The 13162-nt window shown below is 56.2% G+C and overlaps 1 protein-coding gene across 7 annotated transcripts in view; it reads left to right on the top strand.

The window, feature by feature from the left end:
- Positions 1-12379, top strand: part of TFEB (transcription factor EB) — a 53066-nt gene extending 40687 nt beyond the window's left edge. For 6 of the 7 annotated variants that reach the window (XM_009205125.2, XM_009205127.4, XM_031666834.1 and 3 more), the window contains exons 2-9: positions 5097-5331; positions 5415-5669; positions 6510-6590; positions 8304-8424; positions 8522-8578; positions 9158-9233; positions 10112-10259; positions 11281-12379. In XM_009205125.2, the coding sequence (XP_009203389.2) occupies positions 5097-5331; positions 5415-5669; positions 6510-6590; positions 8304-8424; positions 8522-8578; positions 9158-9233; positions 10112-10259; positions 11281-11760 (1453 nt within the window). In that variant the 3' untranslated portion in view covers positions 11761-12379. Of the gene's footprint in view, positions 1-5096; positions 5332-5414; positions 5670-6509; positions 6591-8303; positions 8425-8521; positions 8579-9157; positions 9234-10111; positions 10260-11280 lie in introns of those variants that run through there. The other variant, NM_001168746.1, reaches the window with a different exon arrangement.
- The last annotated feature ends 783 nt before the right edge of the window (positions 12380-13162 follow it).

Below are 13162 nucleotides of genomic sequence, written 5' to 3'. Positions count from 1 at the left end.
CAAGGCAGTTCAGGCCTCACAAGCCACTGAATGGACCGGCGTCAGCTGAGGGTAGTTTGAGGGCACTGCATGAAGGTGGTACGCCCCCAAGAAACCCTTGTCTGGGACTGTGGTGGAACCTGAGTGGGTCCCTGGCCCTCCAGCTCCAAATGCTCAGTGGCTGCTGGCCCTGGCTCTGTGCCTCTGCTGGCCACTCGGTGTCCTCACCCAGGGTCCACGCCTGGCCTCATGACCACTGCACTGAGCAGGGCAGGGTTTGGGCCAGCCCAGGTGGAGCTGGGGGGGTTCCTTCCCATTGACGACCCACCTGTGGACATGACTGGAAGCACTGGAAGCAGGTCGGGCCCCCCATAAATCCCCGAAGCTGCTGTGCTTCCTTTCCCTGTTAACAGAATCACACAAGTCACACATATTCCCACTATAAGAGCTGAGTGCTTCTCCAGTGAAACGAGGAACTATAAAAATCCCTCTTTATCCCTCCCCCTCCATCACCCCTTCCCACTCCCCTCCCCAGCGGTAACAACTCTGAACAGTTTGGGGTGCTGGGAGAGCCCAGAATAGGAGTTAAAGAGTGGGGGCTATGAACCAGGCTGCCTGGATCATATCTCCATTCTGCTGCTTAATCAGCTGTGTAACCTTGAGTGAGTACCTTCGCCTCTCTGTGCCTTGGTTTCCTCCAGGAAAAATGGGGACAATACTAGAAAAAACAGAATTCACATTAGGAAAAGCACATTGACCAGCCCTGACCCGTGGCAATCATTCACGAAGCATTTAGCGGCTGCTACTATGATCGTCCTGTTTTCTACATATACGCCATTTCATGCTTCATGGGCTCAAGCTGTGCCTTTTATTCTGCAGGTTACCTTGTCCACTCAGTGCTATATCTTTGATATCTTCTTTCATACATCTGAGACTTTTCTCTTCTGGGCTCCTCTTTCTTATTGCCTCTCTCATGGAGACCAGTGATTTCTCCTTGTCTTTCTCCTCCCTGTGCCCACATCTTCCCTCAGGTACGGCTCTAACAAGACTGGTTCATACTAAGGTGTAAATGACTGACAGGCAAAGCCCACACACAGGCTGGGTGAAACCAGCTATGGCCTGATCAGAGGAGACTGGGATCCCTGGTTATGAAGCCACTGCCACACACTTACCTTGAATCCTCCCAATGGCCCCAAAAGGCAGATGCTGTGATTAGAGGAAGACAGCAAAGCACAGAGAGGTGAAGTGGCTTTCTGAAGTCGCCTAGCCAGTAGGGGCAGTGAGCCTGTGGGACTGCAGAACTCATTTTGGACATGACTAAGCTGGAACCCAGTCTGGGCTTTGAGGCGGAGTCAGCAGAGAGGTTCTGGGTGGGCAGCAGCAGGAGGCAGCTGGAGGGTCCTGGGGGTGTCGATGGGGACAGCTGTGCGATGGGGGAGAGGCAGGGATTCTCTGGGGCATCAAACCCTTCCTTTCAGGAGGAGAATGTTACCTGGGAGGGGCAGGGGAGATGGCTCTCCAGGGAAATGCCCCATCCCTGGTGTCTACATGCAATAGGCACTCCAGGCCCCCAGTGTTACTGAATGTGCGCACGGTGGACCCTTTCCAGGCATGGTGGGTCTGAAGGGCCAGATGGTGGGTGGGGCTAGGGACATTTTGGTTCTCCCACGTCCATCCTCTTAGTTCTTCCTGGCCAGACTGGGTGTTAAGGGAGGCGGTGAGTGGCCCCTCAGGGTTTGAGAGTGAGTAGGCATGCTTGGAGGCTGAGGGTGGGGGGACCAGCATGTCCTGGACCACCCCCATTGCTCTCTGATCCCCTCAGGCCCCTCCCTCACCCCATATCCATCCCACCCACACCACATTCAGCAACCCAGGCTGGCAGCCGGGGCCAGGGGAGAGGACTGAAGCTTCACTGGAGGACAAGCTCTGTGGGTGTGACAGCTCCAGCAATGGGGATGGGGAGCCTCACTACCCTGCCAGCCTCTGTCGGAGGACAGGGGACGGTAGCTAAGGCTACTGACACCCACTGATGCACAGACACCTTGCTGTGTCCACTTCTCCAACGTCCTCTCCCGGGAGGCTCCCCAGATTCTGGCAGGGCGCGGTGGGGCAGGGATTCCCAAGTCCATTGTGCGGATGAGGGAACTGAGGCTGGTCCAGCCAGTGAGAGGCAGGGCCCAGCCCAGGCTCTCCTCATAGCAAAGCCAACTCCAGTCCAGGCAAGGCCAGGCCAGACGCTCAGCTCTTTGTCAGAGAAACAAGGGGATCGTTCTCCCCTAGCCCTCCCTGTGCCGGCTGGCACTACCAGGCCCTGTGCCCACACCCCCACCAGGGCCAACTGAAGTCAGATTGTCCCCAAGGGTTGGGGGGGTGACCCAGTGCCGTGTGGATGGGTGTGTAGGGGGTACAGCTGCGAGGAGGTGGGCTGGGCTGGGGTCAGAGCCTATGAGGTCTGTAGGGCTAGTGTGTGTGTGGTTGGCAGTGGGGGTACAAAGATAGGGATACCCCTCTGTAGCAGCATAGGAAGGGGGTGGGTGAAGGCATGGGTGGAGGCTGCAGCTGTGTTCCTGTGCAGGATGGGAAGGGGGTGGTGGGCATCTGCTCCTTTCTTTCTGGGGACTGCCCCATTGGGAGCTGGCGGAGAGACCCAAGGGGCTGAGACAGCCCCTTTACTGATTCATGGTGTAGAGGGGCAGAGAAGGAAGGAGGGTGGGTGAGGGCCACTGCCTGCCTTCCTACCTTGTCGGGAAGGCACAGTGGTGGTGGGAGGAAGCCTGGCTGGCAGTCAGGTGGCATGGGCTCCATTCCTGGGCCTGGCAGCCAGGCAGCCTGCAATAAGCTTCCTCCCTGCTCTGTGTGGAGACCCTCTGCTCCCCAGCATGGGCTCAGAGGCCATGCTACCTGGGGCTGGGTTCCAGCTCTGTCCCTTTCACTGCCGAAAGACACTTCATCTCCTGTGCCTCTGTTTCTCCTTATCTGTAAAAGGAGAGTAATACGCAGAACTACTTCATAGGGCTGTTCGAGGTGAAGGAGTTTGGAACATTGCCTGACATACAGTAAATGCTCAAATAAATGCAAGTTATTATTATTTCTATGATCTGGTGATTTTCACTGAATATTTGCCAGTTTTTTTTTTTTTTTTTTTTTTTTTTAATGCTGACTAAGTCCACTGTCTGGCATTAGCCAGAACATGTCAGCCTTTGCTGCTTCCCTTTTGTCACCCACTGAGGTCTGGGCCTCGTTGTTAGGAGCTTGAGACACAGCTCTGGCCTCTGGTCCACACTGATCAGTTTGCCTGCCAGTCATGTGCCCATCCATGTCTCATGCACTCAGCCTCCCAGGTGCTACATGCTGTGCAAGACCGATTAATTTCATATCATACTCCAATCTTCTGAAGTAGAGACTGTTTACTAATGAGAAATTGATGCTCAGAGAGGTTAAGTGACTTGCCCAAGGTCACACACAAAGAAGTGGCAGAACTAGGATTCAAGCCCATATTTTCTCAGTTCAGAAGTCCTTGCTCAACCACAAAGTCATACTGCCTCTTGCAATATCCCCAAGATGGGACCCTCCAGCACCTGCCAGGACCTTCATGGGGTCTGGACACACTCAGGAACCCTGCATCTCTCAGAGTCTCAGCCTGTCTCAGCTGGGGAGGACCTTAGAAATTACTGGGTCCAACCCCTTCATTTTGTGCATGGAGAGATGGAGACTCAGAGGGGGAAGGGACTTACCCAGGGTCACTCAATGAGCTAGGGACAGAATGGGCCCAGCTGTAGGACTCATTCTTCCCTGTCTTTCCTTCTAGACTGGGCTGGGGGGCTTAAGTCACACCTGTCCCACTGAGACCTGTAGAAGATTAGGGCTGATGTACTGGGTGGTGAAGTCCTCGCTGGGCTCTGGCAGTGCCAGGTGCTCGGAAGTGGCCTTCCCCATCCAGGCCCTCCTAAGCCTGTGGCCTTGCCTTCCTCTTTATTACGCTGTAGGCTGCACGAGCTCAGGAACTACAGTTGTATCCCCATTCCCTGGCTCACTAATAAGATACATTTCTTCACACATGCATTCAGCATTTGCCATGTCCCTGGTCCTGGGCCAGAGGCCCAAGGTATAGCAGTGAAAAAGACAGAAAATGCCTGCCCTCAGGGAAGTTTGCATTCCCAGTAAGAAAGAGATAGACAATGAATGAAACAGCTAGGCAAAAATGCATAGTACTTAAGATGGTGGTAAGTGATAGGGAGAAAAATAAAAATAAAAGGGAAGGAGCATAGGGAGTGGGGATGGGGGGCTTTGTAATTTTAATAGGGTGGTCCTAGAAGGTCTCTGTAAGGTAACATATGAGCCTTGGAGGAGGTGAAGGAGTGAGCCATGATGTCATCTAGGGGGAGAGCATTCCAGGCAGAGGGAACAGCAAGTGCAAAGGCCCTGAGGTGGGGGCATGCCTGGGATGTTTCAGGGATTGTAAAGTGCCTGGAGGATGTAACCGGAGCAGATAAAACAAGAGGGAGAGCTGGTGGATGGGGTCAAAGGGGAACGTGAGGTGGGCTAGATCCTAGGGGGCCTTTCCAGTCATGGTAAGGACTTTATCTTTTCCCCTGAGGAAGGTGGGAGCCATGGGGAGTTGGGAGCAGAGGGGAGGACAGGATCTGACTTAGGATTGAACAGGAGTTAAATGAGTTGCTCTACTGAGTTGCCAGTAGAACGTCTGAGGGCAAGCCAGAGGAGGCAGTCTGGATACTGGGCTGCTCCTGCGGGATTCCGGGTAAGACCTGGGATAACCTGGGCCCACCTTGTGGCAGCAAAGGAGGATGGATCTGAGATCAGATCTAACAGGATCAGGATGTGGGCGTGACACAGAGAGGAGCGGAGGTTGACTCTTAGAGTTTGGGATTTACCAACTGCAATGAGTGAAGAAGACAGAACCTTCAGTTTTGGTCCAGGAACCAGGAAACTTGGATTCATGTCTCAGCTGTCACCCGCTTGCTCAGCGACCCTGGGCAAATCTCTTCCCCTCTCAGGGCTTGGTGTCTTCTCCTGTAAAATGGATGCGATCCCTGCCAGCCCCTGTGCATTGAGGAGGACACATACCTCATATACCTGCCGCCCCTTCTTGTCCACAGGGAGCCAGCGCCGGCAGCCACCATGGCATCACGCATAGGGCTGCGCATGCAGCTCATGCGGGAGCAGGCACAGCAGGAGGAGCAGCGGGAGCGCATGCAGCAGCAGGCTGTCATGCATTACATGCAGCAGCAGCAGCAGCAGCAACAGCAGCAGCTCGGGGGGCCGCCCACCCCGGCCATCAACACCCCCGTCCACTTCCAGTCGCCACCACCTGTGCCTGGGGAGGTGTTGAAGGTAGGGCCTGTTCTGGCCTGCCCCCTACCCTGTCCCCACTAGTCCCAGCCTCCCCTAGAGCCCTTGCCTTTTCCCCGTCCCAGGTGCAGTCCTACCTGGAGAATCCCACATCCTACCATCTGCAGCAGTCGCAGCATCAGAAGGTGCGGGAGTACCTGTCCGAGACCTACGGGAACAAGTTTGCCGCCCACATCAGCCCGGCCCAGGGCTCTCCGAAGCCCCCACCAGCTGCCTCCCCAGGAGTGCGAGCTGGACACGTGCTGTCCTCCTCCGCTGGCAACAGTGCTCCCAATAGCCCCATGGCCATGCTGCACATTGGCTCCAACCCTGAGAGGGAGGTGAGTGAGGAGCTGGCCAGTGGCCGTGCTGCTTGCAGAGCTCGTGCCCACTGCTGTGCTTCTGAGACTCGCGGTCTAATGGCAGAAGCAGGGGTGCCACCTTCGGGGAGCCTCAGTCTGAGGTGGGGACAGAGCCCTCCTCAGGGAGCCCCAATCTCGGGGGGGAGACACAGCCCTGCCCTCAGGGAGCCTCACAGAGGAAATGCCATCCTTACTTTCAAAAGCTCTGCTAGGAAGCCAGGTGCTGTGGCTCACGCCTATCATCCCAACACTTTGGGAGGCTGAGGCGGGCAGATCACTTGAGGTCAGGAGTTTGAGACCAGCCTGGCCAACGTGGTGAAACCCCATCTCTACTAAAATACAAAAATTAGCTGGGCATGGTGGTGCGCACCTGTAATCCCAGCTACTCGGGAAGCTGAGACAGGAGAATCGCTTGAATCAGGAAGGCGGAAATTGCAGTGAGCTGAGATCGCGCCACAGCACTTCAGCCTGGGTGACAGAGTGAGACTCCTTATCAAAAAAAAAAAAAAAAAAGCTCTGCTAGGGAGAAACAGAAGGCGTATCTGGGAAAGCCCAGCACACTCCCCAAGCCAGAGACAGAAGTGAGATCAAGGAAGCTCCCTGGGCAGGTAGGCTCCTTGGCAAGAACCGTGGCTTCACATTGGGCCAGTGGGACCTGGACAGCTCATCTCTTCTCTGGGCCTATTTCCTCTTTCCCCAGATAAGTAGGTTGGGTGAGGTGGGCTCCAAGGTCCCTCCAGGTCAGTGGCTGTCCCGTTGCCTCTTTCCCCTGCCCATCTCCTGGTGGGCCCTCCCCAGATGGACTTTTCTCTTTTCCAGTTTGATGATGTCATTGACAACATTATGCGTCTGGACGATGTCCTTGGCTACATCAATCCTGAAATGCAGATGCCCAACACGGTACTGCTGGCCAGGGTGGGGTGGGTGTGCAAGGGTTCTAGGGAGGGGGCATCCACAGTGGCTCTGAGCCTGGAGAGAGCTGGAGACAGGGTTCTCACTGGGCAGAGCTGGCATGCTTCTGTAGAGATAACGGTCATTTTCACTAAATAATGTGACAAGGGCCAGGGCCAAGAGGAATTAAGAAGCAAGAAGGATGTGCCTCAGCCTCTGCACACCATGGGGCTTCAGAGGGGAGAAGGGGCTGGGGACATGGAGCGGGCCTGGTTGGGGAGCTTTCCAGGTTGGGGAAGGGGCAGGGGGAGGCAGGGAGAGCACTGCACGGGTGGAGGGACAGTGTGTCTATAGGAAGGTGTGGAACTAATGAGTTCCTTTGGGGACCTGGGCCTCCCCTCTTTTACCAAGCCCGGGGCCCAACAGGCAAAAGCCTGTCTGTGTCCCTCACTCCATGGGGCAAGTGATCTGGGGCTGGCCTTGTCCCCAACCACAGGAACACTCCCTCTGGCAGCTTCCTTCGTCTCCTGGCAGAGGTGGGGTGGCAGGTGGGGAGGAGCTGGGCTTGGAGTCAAAAGGCTTGGCTTCTGGCTTTTGCTGTGACCTTAGGAAATCCCTCAAGCATACTAAACCCCAGTTTTCTCAGCTGCAAAATGGGGGTGATGCTGTCTACCCACAGGATTGTGGGAAGATTAGATGAGGGAAGAAGTTGAGGGCAAGCGCTGTATAAAGGTGACGGGTGTGTGCACTGAGCAGGTGGGATTGCCAGCGCCTCTCCCGCCCGCTTTTCTTTGGAGCTCCTGAATCTCAGCTGCTTACTCCTGCCTTTGGGCATGAGCCTTTTACCCTGATCCTGGCCCCAGCCCATGCCACCAAGGGAAAGTCCCCAGTTCCTGTGGTGGGGAGTCAATCCTTAGTCCCCACTGCCCTGGTGACATCGCTGAGTGGCCTAGCAGGAGCTGGCCGGGACTGGTTGGGTCCAAAACTACAGCTAGCAGGGGCGGCGAGGGCTGAGGAGGGAGGGAGGGTGCGAGCGATTGGTCCCTTTAGTAGTTCCTGTGTACACTGTGGGGTGTCTGGGCCTGTGATTTGTTCTGCATGTTTCTGTGGCAGGAGATCTTTCCAGAGCTCAGATCTCTCCCTGTCAGACTCCTGCTTAAACTTCTCTTGGCTGCCCATTCCAAAACTCCAGTATTTTTGCAAGTCAAACACTGTACTGGGGATCCAGATACATCTGCCCTGCCTGCAGCACCTCCACCCCCACCACTTCTGCCCCTTGAGCTGCTGGAATTATGCTCTGCCAAGCGGCCCTGTCTGCTTGTGCCCTGGCGGCTGCCCGGAGTGCCTGGTCTCACATCTCTGCTCAGACTCTACTGAGTTCCACGCCCTCCAGGAAACTGTCCAGAAACTCTAGAATTGATTAGATGACCTGCTCTAGGGCTTCCATAATGCCTGGTTGGGGCCTAATCCTATCACATATTATTGGTTGGATCACTCTTTCAGCCACTCTAGGCCAGGGGCTCCTTGAGGGCAGGGAATGCATCTTATTCAGCTCTGGACTCTGCAGACTTTCAGGGTGAATTGCTGGGTGAAGGGGTCCAAGGTGAATTCTGACACTCTGGGTGTCCCCGGGAAGGACTGATTCTGGGATGACAGGCCCCAGAAGGGGCTCCCCGTGGACAGGGGGATACTCATGGGTCTCCCTCACCCCCCACCCCACAGCTACCCCTGTCCAGCAGCCACCTGAATGTGTACAGCAGCGACCCCCAGGTCACAGCCTCCCTGGTGGGTGTCACCAGCAGCTCCTGCCCTGCGGACCTGACCCAGAAGCGAGAGCTCACAGGTACTGCCTCCCTCTATCCCTGTGCCTTTGAATACCCAACTCCTCATCCTTTTCTCCCTCCCTCTCAGCTCCTCTCTCCTTCTCTTTTGGCCTCCAGATGCTGAGAGCAGGGCCCTGGCCAAGGAGCGGCAGAAGAAAGACAATCACAACTTAAGTGAGTCCTGCCCTTCCCCGTCTCCCTGCCTCCCTCTTCCTTGTTCTCACCTGGGCTGGCTAAAAAGCCACTCCCTGACCTGCACAGGTGGAAGGCTTCCCTGCTCATGGCCAATTCACTTGCAGATGGCTTAAGCCCTCCCACTGCTGTCACTCAGTGGTGCCTGGGTCTATTAGTGCTGTCTTTCCACTAGACCTCTTTAGGAGGGGGTGGGAAGGATTTCTGGAAGGGATATTCATGAAACCCCCAGTTTATCAGGTTGTTTTCTGGGTTAAGGCATGGGAGCTGGGGCGTCAGAGTTCTGTGTAGCGGGGAAGAGTCCTACCCCAGACAGCTTTGCTGTGCTGCCAGCATCACTAGGGCTGATTCTACCTTTCAGCGCTGTTAATTGTGTCTGGCCTTTGCCCTGGACCCCCTCATCCCTGTAGAAATCCAAATCTGTCACCTCTTACTTCCTAGAAGGACAAATCTAAGCTGCAGGTTGCCCTGAAGCACCCCTCCCTGGGTTGGATACGTCTCCCCATGGGGCGGGGGATCCCCATCCCTCTAATTGCTCCTTCTGGAATCTGTTACCTTTAGTTGAAAGGAGACGAAGGTTCAACATCAACGACCGCATCAAGGAGTTGGGAATGCTGATCCCCAAGGCCAATGACCTGTGAGCAGGTTTCTGAGGGGGAGGGTGATGGGTCTGTGGTGGGCAGCAGCTGACAAGTATTATCTGCCCTCAGCCCTGTGCTAGTTGCTAGGTTGGGAGCAGAATTCCTTCTAGAAGCTCATCTATTTGAGAAAAGATCTCTCCCTCTCCCAAATCAGGAAAGCTCAAGACAGATGAATTTCTGTCCTGGAAGTGAGGCTGAGGTCAAGGGAGGATTCCTGGAGGAGGAGTCATGCTGAGAAAGTTTTCTTAAGGCCATTTGGCTGGTAGACAAGAGGCTGGGCTCACGTCTGTAATCCTAGCATTTTGGGAAACTGAGGCAGGCAGATCACTTGAGGTCAGGAGTTCAAGACCAGCCTGGCCAACATGGCGAAACCCCATCTCCACTAAAAATACAAAAATTAACTGGGCACAGTGGTGTGTGCCTATAGTGCCAGCTACTTGGGAGGCTGAGACGGGAGAATTGATTGAACCCAGGAGGCAGAGGTGGCAGTGAGCCAAGATCTCGCCACTGCACTGTACTCCAGCCTGGGCAACAGAACGAGACTCTGTCTCAAAAAAAAAAAAAAAAAAAGGGTGTTGGCGGGGCAGGAGGAATGAGAGTCCAGGGTAGGCTGGGCTGGAATCTTGGTAGTCTTGGGAAGAAGGCTGCTCCGAATTGTCTGGTTTCATGAGATTAATGAGGTGGGCAGTGGCAACAGAAGTCACCAGGGAGGGCCTATTCTGTGCAAACTGAGATTAGCCACCTCCATCTCTAGGTCTGGGGTTGCTGGGTAAGACTGGGACAGGCCACATAAACTCTGCAACCAGAGAAGTGGCAAGGATTTGGCCACTCTTCTGAGCAATACACCTCTAATTTGCCTGGCCTGCTGCTGCAGGGACGTGCGCTGGAACAAGGGCACCATCCTCAAGGCCTCTGTGGATTATATCCGGAGGATGCAGAAGGACCTGCAGAAGTCCAGGGAGCTGGAGAACCATTCTCGCCGCCTGGAGATGACCAACAAGCAACTCTGGCTCCGTATCCAGGTCTGGTTCTGAACTTGGACTTCTTTGGTAACTCTGACCCTTAACCTGGCTCCTGGCCCCAGGGGGGCAGTACTTAGACTTCTGAAGTTGGAGACACAGGAACGATGCCCATTAGGAAGGAGGATGTATCAAGTTAGGATATTTTGCTTTGGTAACAAACAATCCTCAGCATCTTTAAGCAACATATATATATCAGCTGGAGGTTCTGTTCTGTGAGACCCTCATTCTGGGACCCAGGCTGCTGGGACCTAGCTCTCTGATGGCACATCTAGAGCTGGCTCTTAAAGCCATTGCCACTCTTAAGGTGCCACATGTCACTTCTGTTCAATGGGCTTGGCCAATGCAAGCACACTCTGTGAGTACTCTAACCTCAAGAGGCAGGAAAATGCAAACCTATTACGTACCTGGAAGGTGGAGAGCTGCAATCATTTGGTGGGTGGCACTAGGAATCTCCACAGGGCCAACCTAAAGAACAAGGAGCTTGGCAGAGTCAGCCCTACCAGCTGGAACTGAGAGTTCTAGTCCGGGCTCTGTGTTGAGGCTCTCTTGTCCTCTTTAGACCTGAGGCTGGCCCTTTACACAAAGGGCGATTGGACTGCACCTTGTTTCTCTTTCTTATGGTAGATGATACAATTTACATTAAAATCTAGCACACACAGGCACACTCAAAGTGAAAAATCAAAGTTTCATGAAGGAACGCTCCACTCATCCTTAATAGATGCAATGCATTCTAATAATTTCTATTCTAGTCTAGTCTAGACAAGTCAATTTCAATTAAAAAATAGAAAGTTGGTCAAGACTCACTACAGTGGTTTTACAACCCACTAATGAGTTACCACTTGTAGTCTGAAAAAACACTGGTCTAGACTCTAGAGCTACCTCATGTTTTCTTCCAGTGGAAACACTTTGGGTCTTGGGTGCTGTAGGGCAGGGGCAAGTGCTGTGACAGAGGCGCGGGGAGGGGTCCTGGTGGCTGGTACCCATGGGTGTGTTCCCCAGCTTTCTGTCTGCTCCCCTGCAGGAGCTGGAGATGCAGGCTCGAGTGCACGGCCTCCCTACCACCTCCCCGTCCGGCATGAACATGGCTGAGCTGGCCCAGCAGGTGGTGAAGCAGGAGCTGCCTAGCGAAGAGGGCCCAGGGGAGGCCCTGATGCTGGGGGCTGAGGTCCCTGACCCTGAGCCACTGCCAGCTCTGCCCCCACAAGCCACACTGCCCCTGCCCACCCAGCCACCATCCCCATTCCATCACCTGGACTTCAGCCACAGCCTGAGCTTTGGGGGCAGGGAGGACGAGGGTCCCCCGGGCTACCCCGAACCCCTGGCGCCAGAGCATGGCTCCCCATTCCCCAGCCTGTCCAAGAAGGATCTGGACCTCATGCTCCTGGATGATTCACTGCTACCGCTGGCCTCTGATCCACTTCTGTCCACCATGTCCCCCGAGGCCTCCAAGGCCAGCAGCCGCCGGAGCAGCTTCAGCATGGAGGAGGGCGATGTGCTGTGACCCTGGCTGCCCCTGTGCCAGGGAACAGGGGCCGGCCTGGGGGCTGGGAGGGCTGGGGGCACCTCCCTCCCACCCTTCAGGCTGCACTGTGTGTGAAGTAGCCACCTGCCCTGCCTTCCTCCTCCCTGCTGGCCCCTGTTTGGACTTAGTGCCTGTCTGGCAACCTGTGGGGTCAGGAGAAGCACCCCCAGGGCAGCCCTCTTGACTGGCCCAGTGGGAAGAGGCCTTCAGCCCCTCTCCCGGAGATGGAATCGTGGGGCAGTGAGGGGCAGGGTGTTCTAGAGGTGAGAAGAGGGCCTGGTGGAGACGCCCTGTCTTCTGAGCCCGACCCCTCATTACCAGTGAAGGACATGCTGGAGGGTCGGGGAGACTCCTTACCTGAGGCAACTGGTCCTGGGGGTGCCCAGGCCTGCCTTTCTGGGACTCAGATGGCAGGAGGTCCGCCCCGCAGCCTGGTCCTCGGCCCTCCCACAGGTGGGCACCCCCCACTTTGGTGCTAACAGCTCTCCACCAGGTGGTGTGAGCGCGGGGGCTGCCAGAAGCGGGAGGGGTTACTGCCGGAAGAGCAGCTGCCCTCCGACCCCCCACTTTGTGCCTTTAGTAAACACTGTGCTTTGTACCCTCTGGTCCTGTCTCTTTGGAGTGGGTCTAGGGCTGACAGCGAACGCGAGGATTCAACCCAGTGGGCCCCCTCCAGAGTGCGGATGCTGCCTGGAGGGGGTCGGGGTGGGGGATACAGGGAAGAGGGAACACGCTTGTCCCCTGGTGTCCCCACGCCTCAGCCTTGCCCGGGGAACCCGAGGGGTTTGGGTGCTGAAGGGGGCACGGTCCCTCCTCACGACCACGAGGTGGCGCTGCAGCCACGCCAGTCCCACGCCTCTAGCGGCGGCCCGAGCGAGACCAGTTGATGTGGCGAACCAAGTCTGCCGCCGTTAGCTGCTTACTTGGGGCACCCTGGGCCCGGGGTGGGGGGCATGCTGCTTCTGTCCCACCCCTGTTCTGGGGGTGACCTCCCCAGGTGGGCGGCCACCCGGCTCGAGAAGCTGTAGCTGGGCGCTCTGGAGGCGGCGCTCGCCCTCTGTCTGCCAGACGGGCTTCCTGGTAACTGAGGGGCTGCGTCCTGCTAGGGCTTTGGGGAAAGGGACCCCCGTGAGCTAGACAGGGAGGAGACGGGAGCCCAGGACGCTGCGTGGGGGTTACGGGCCCGGGTCCCCCCGCCCCACTCTGGCTCTGGCAGCGAGGCCTGGGCGAGGCCTTTCCTCCGGGCTGCAGTGCTCCGGCCTCTGCTTGGAGACGTTGGTGCTTATACCTCGCCCAGGAAGGGGACATGCGCTGGGGACAGTCAGGGGTCGAGTGGCGGCTGCTCGAGCCCCGGTGCCTGGCGGGAACGGGGAGAGGGCTT

The sequence above is a fragment of the Papio anubis genome, chromosome 6 (assembly GCF_008728515.1).
Source record: "Papio anubis isolate 15944 chromosome 6, Panubis1.0, whole genome shotgun sequence".
NCBI classification, from domain to species: domain Eukaryota; kingdom Metazoa; phylum Chordata; class Mammalia; order Primates; family Cercopithecidae; genus Papio; species Papio anubis.
Note: the sequence above shows the minus strand (reverse complement) of the source record. Positions and strands in the feature narration are given on the sequence as shown.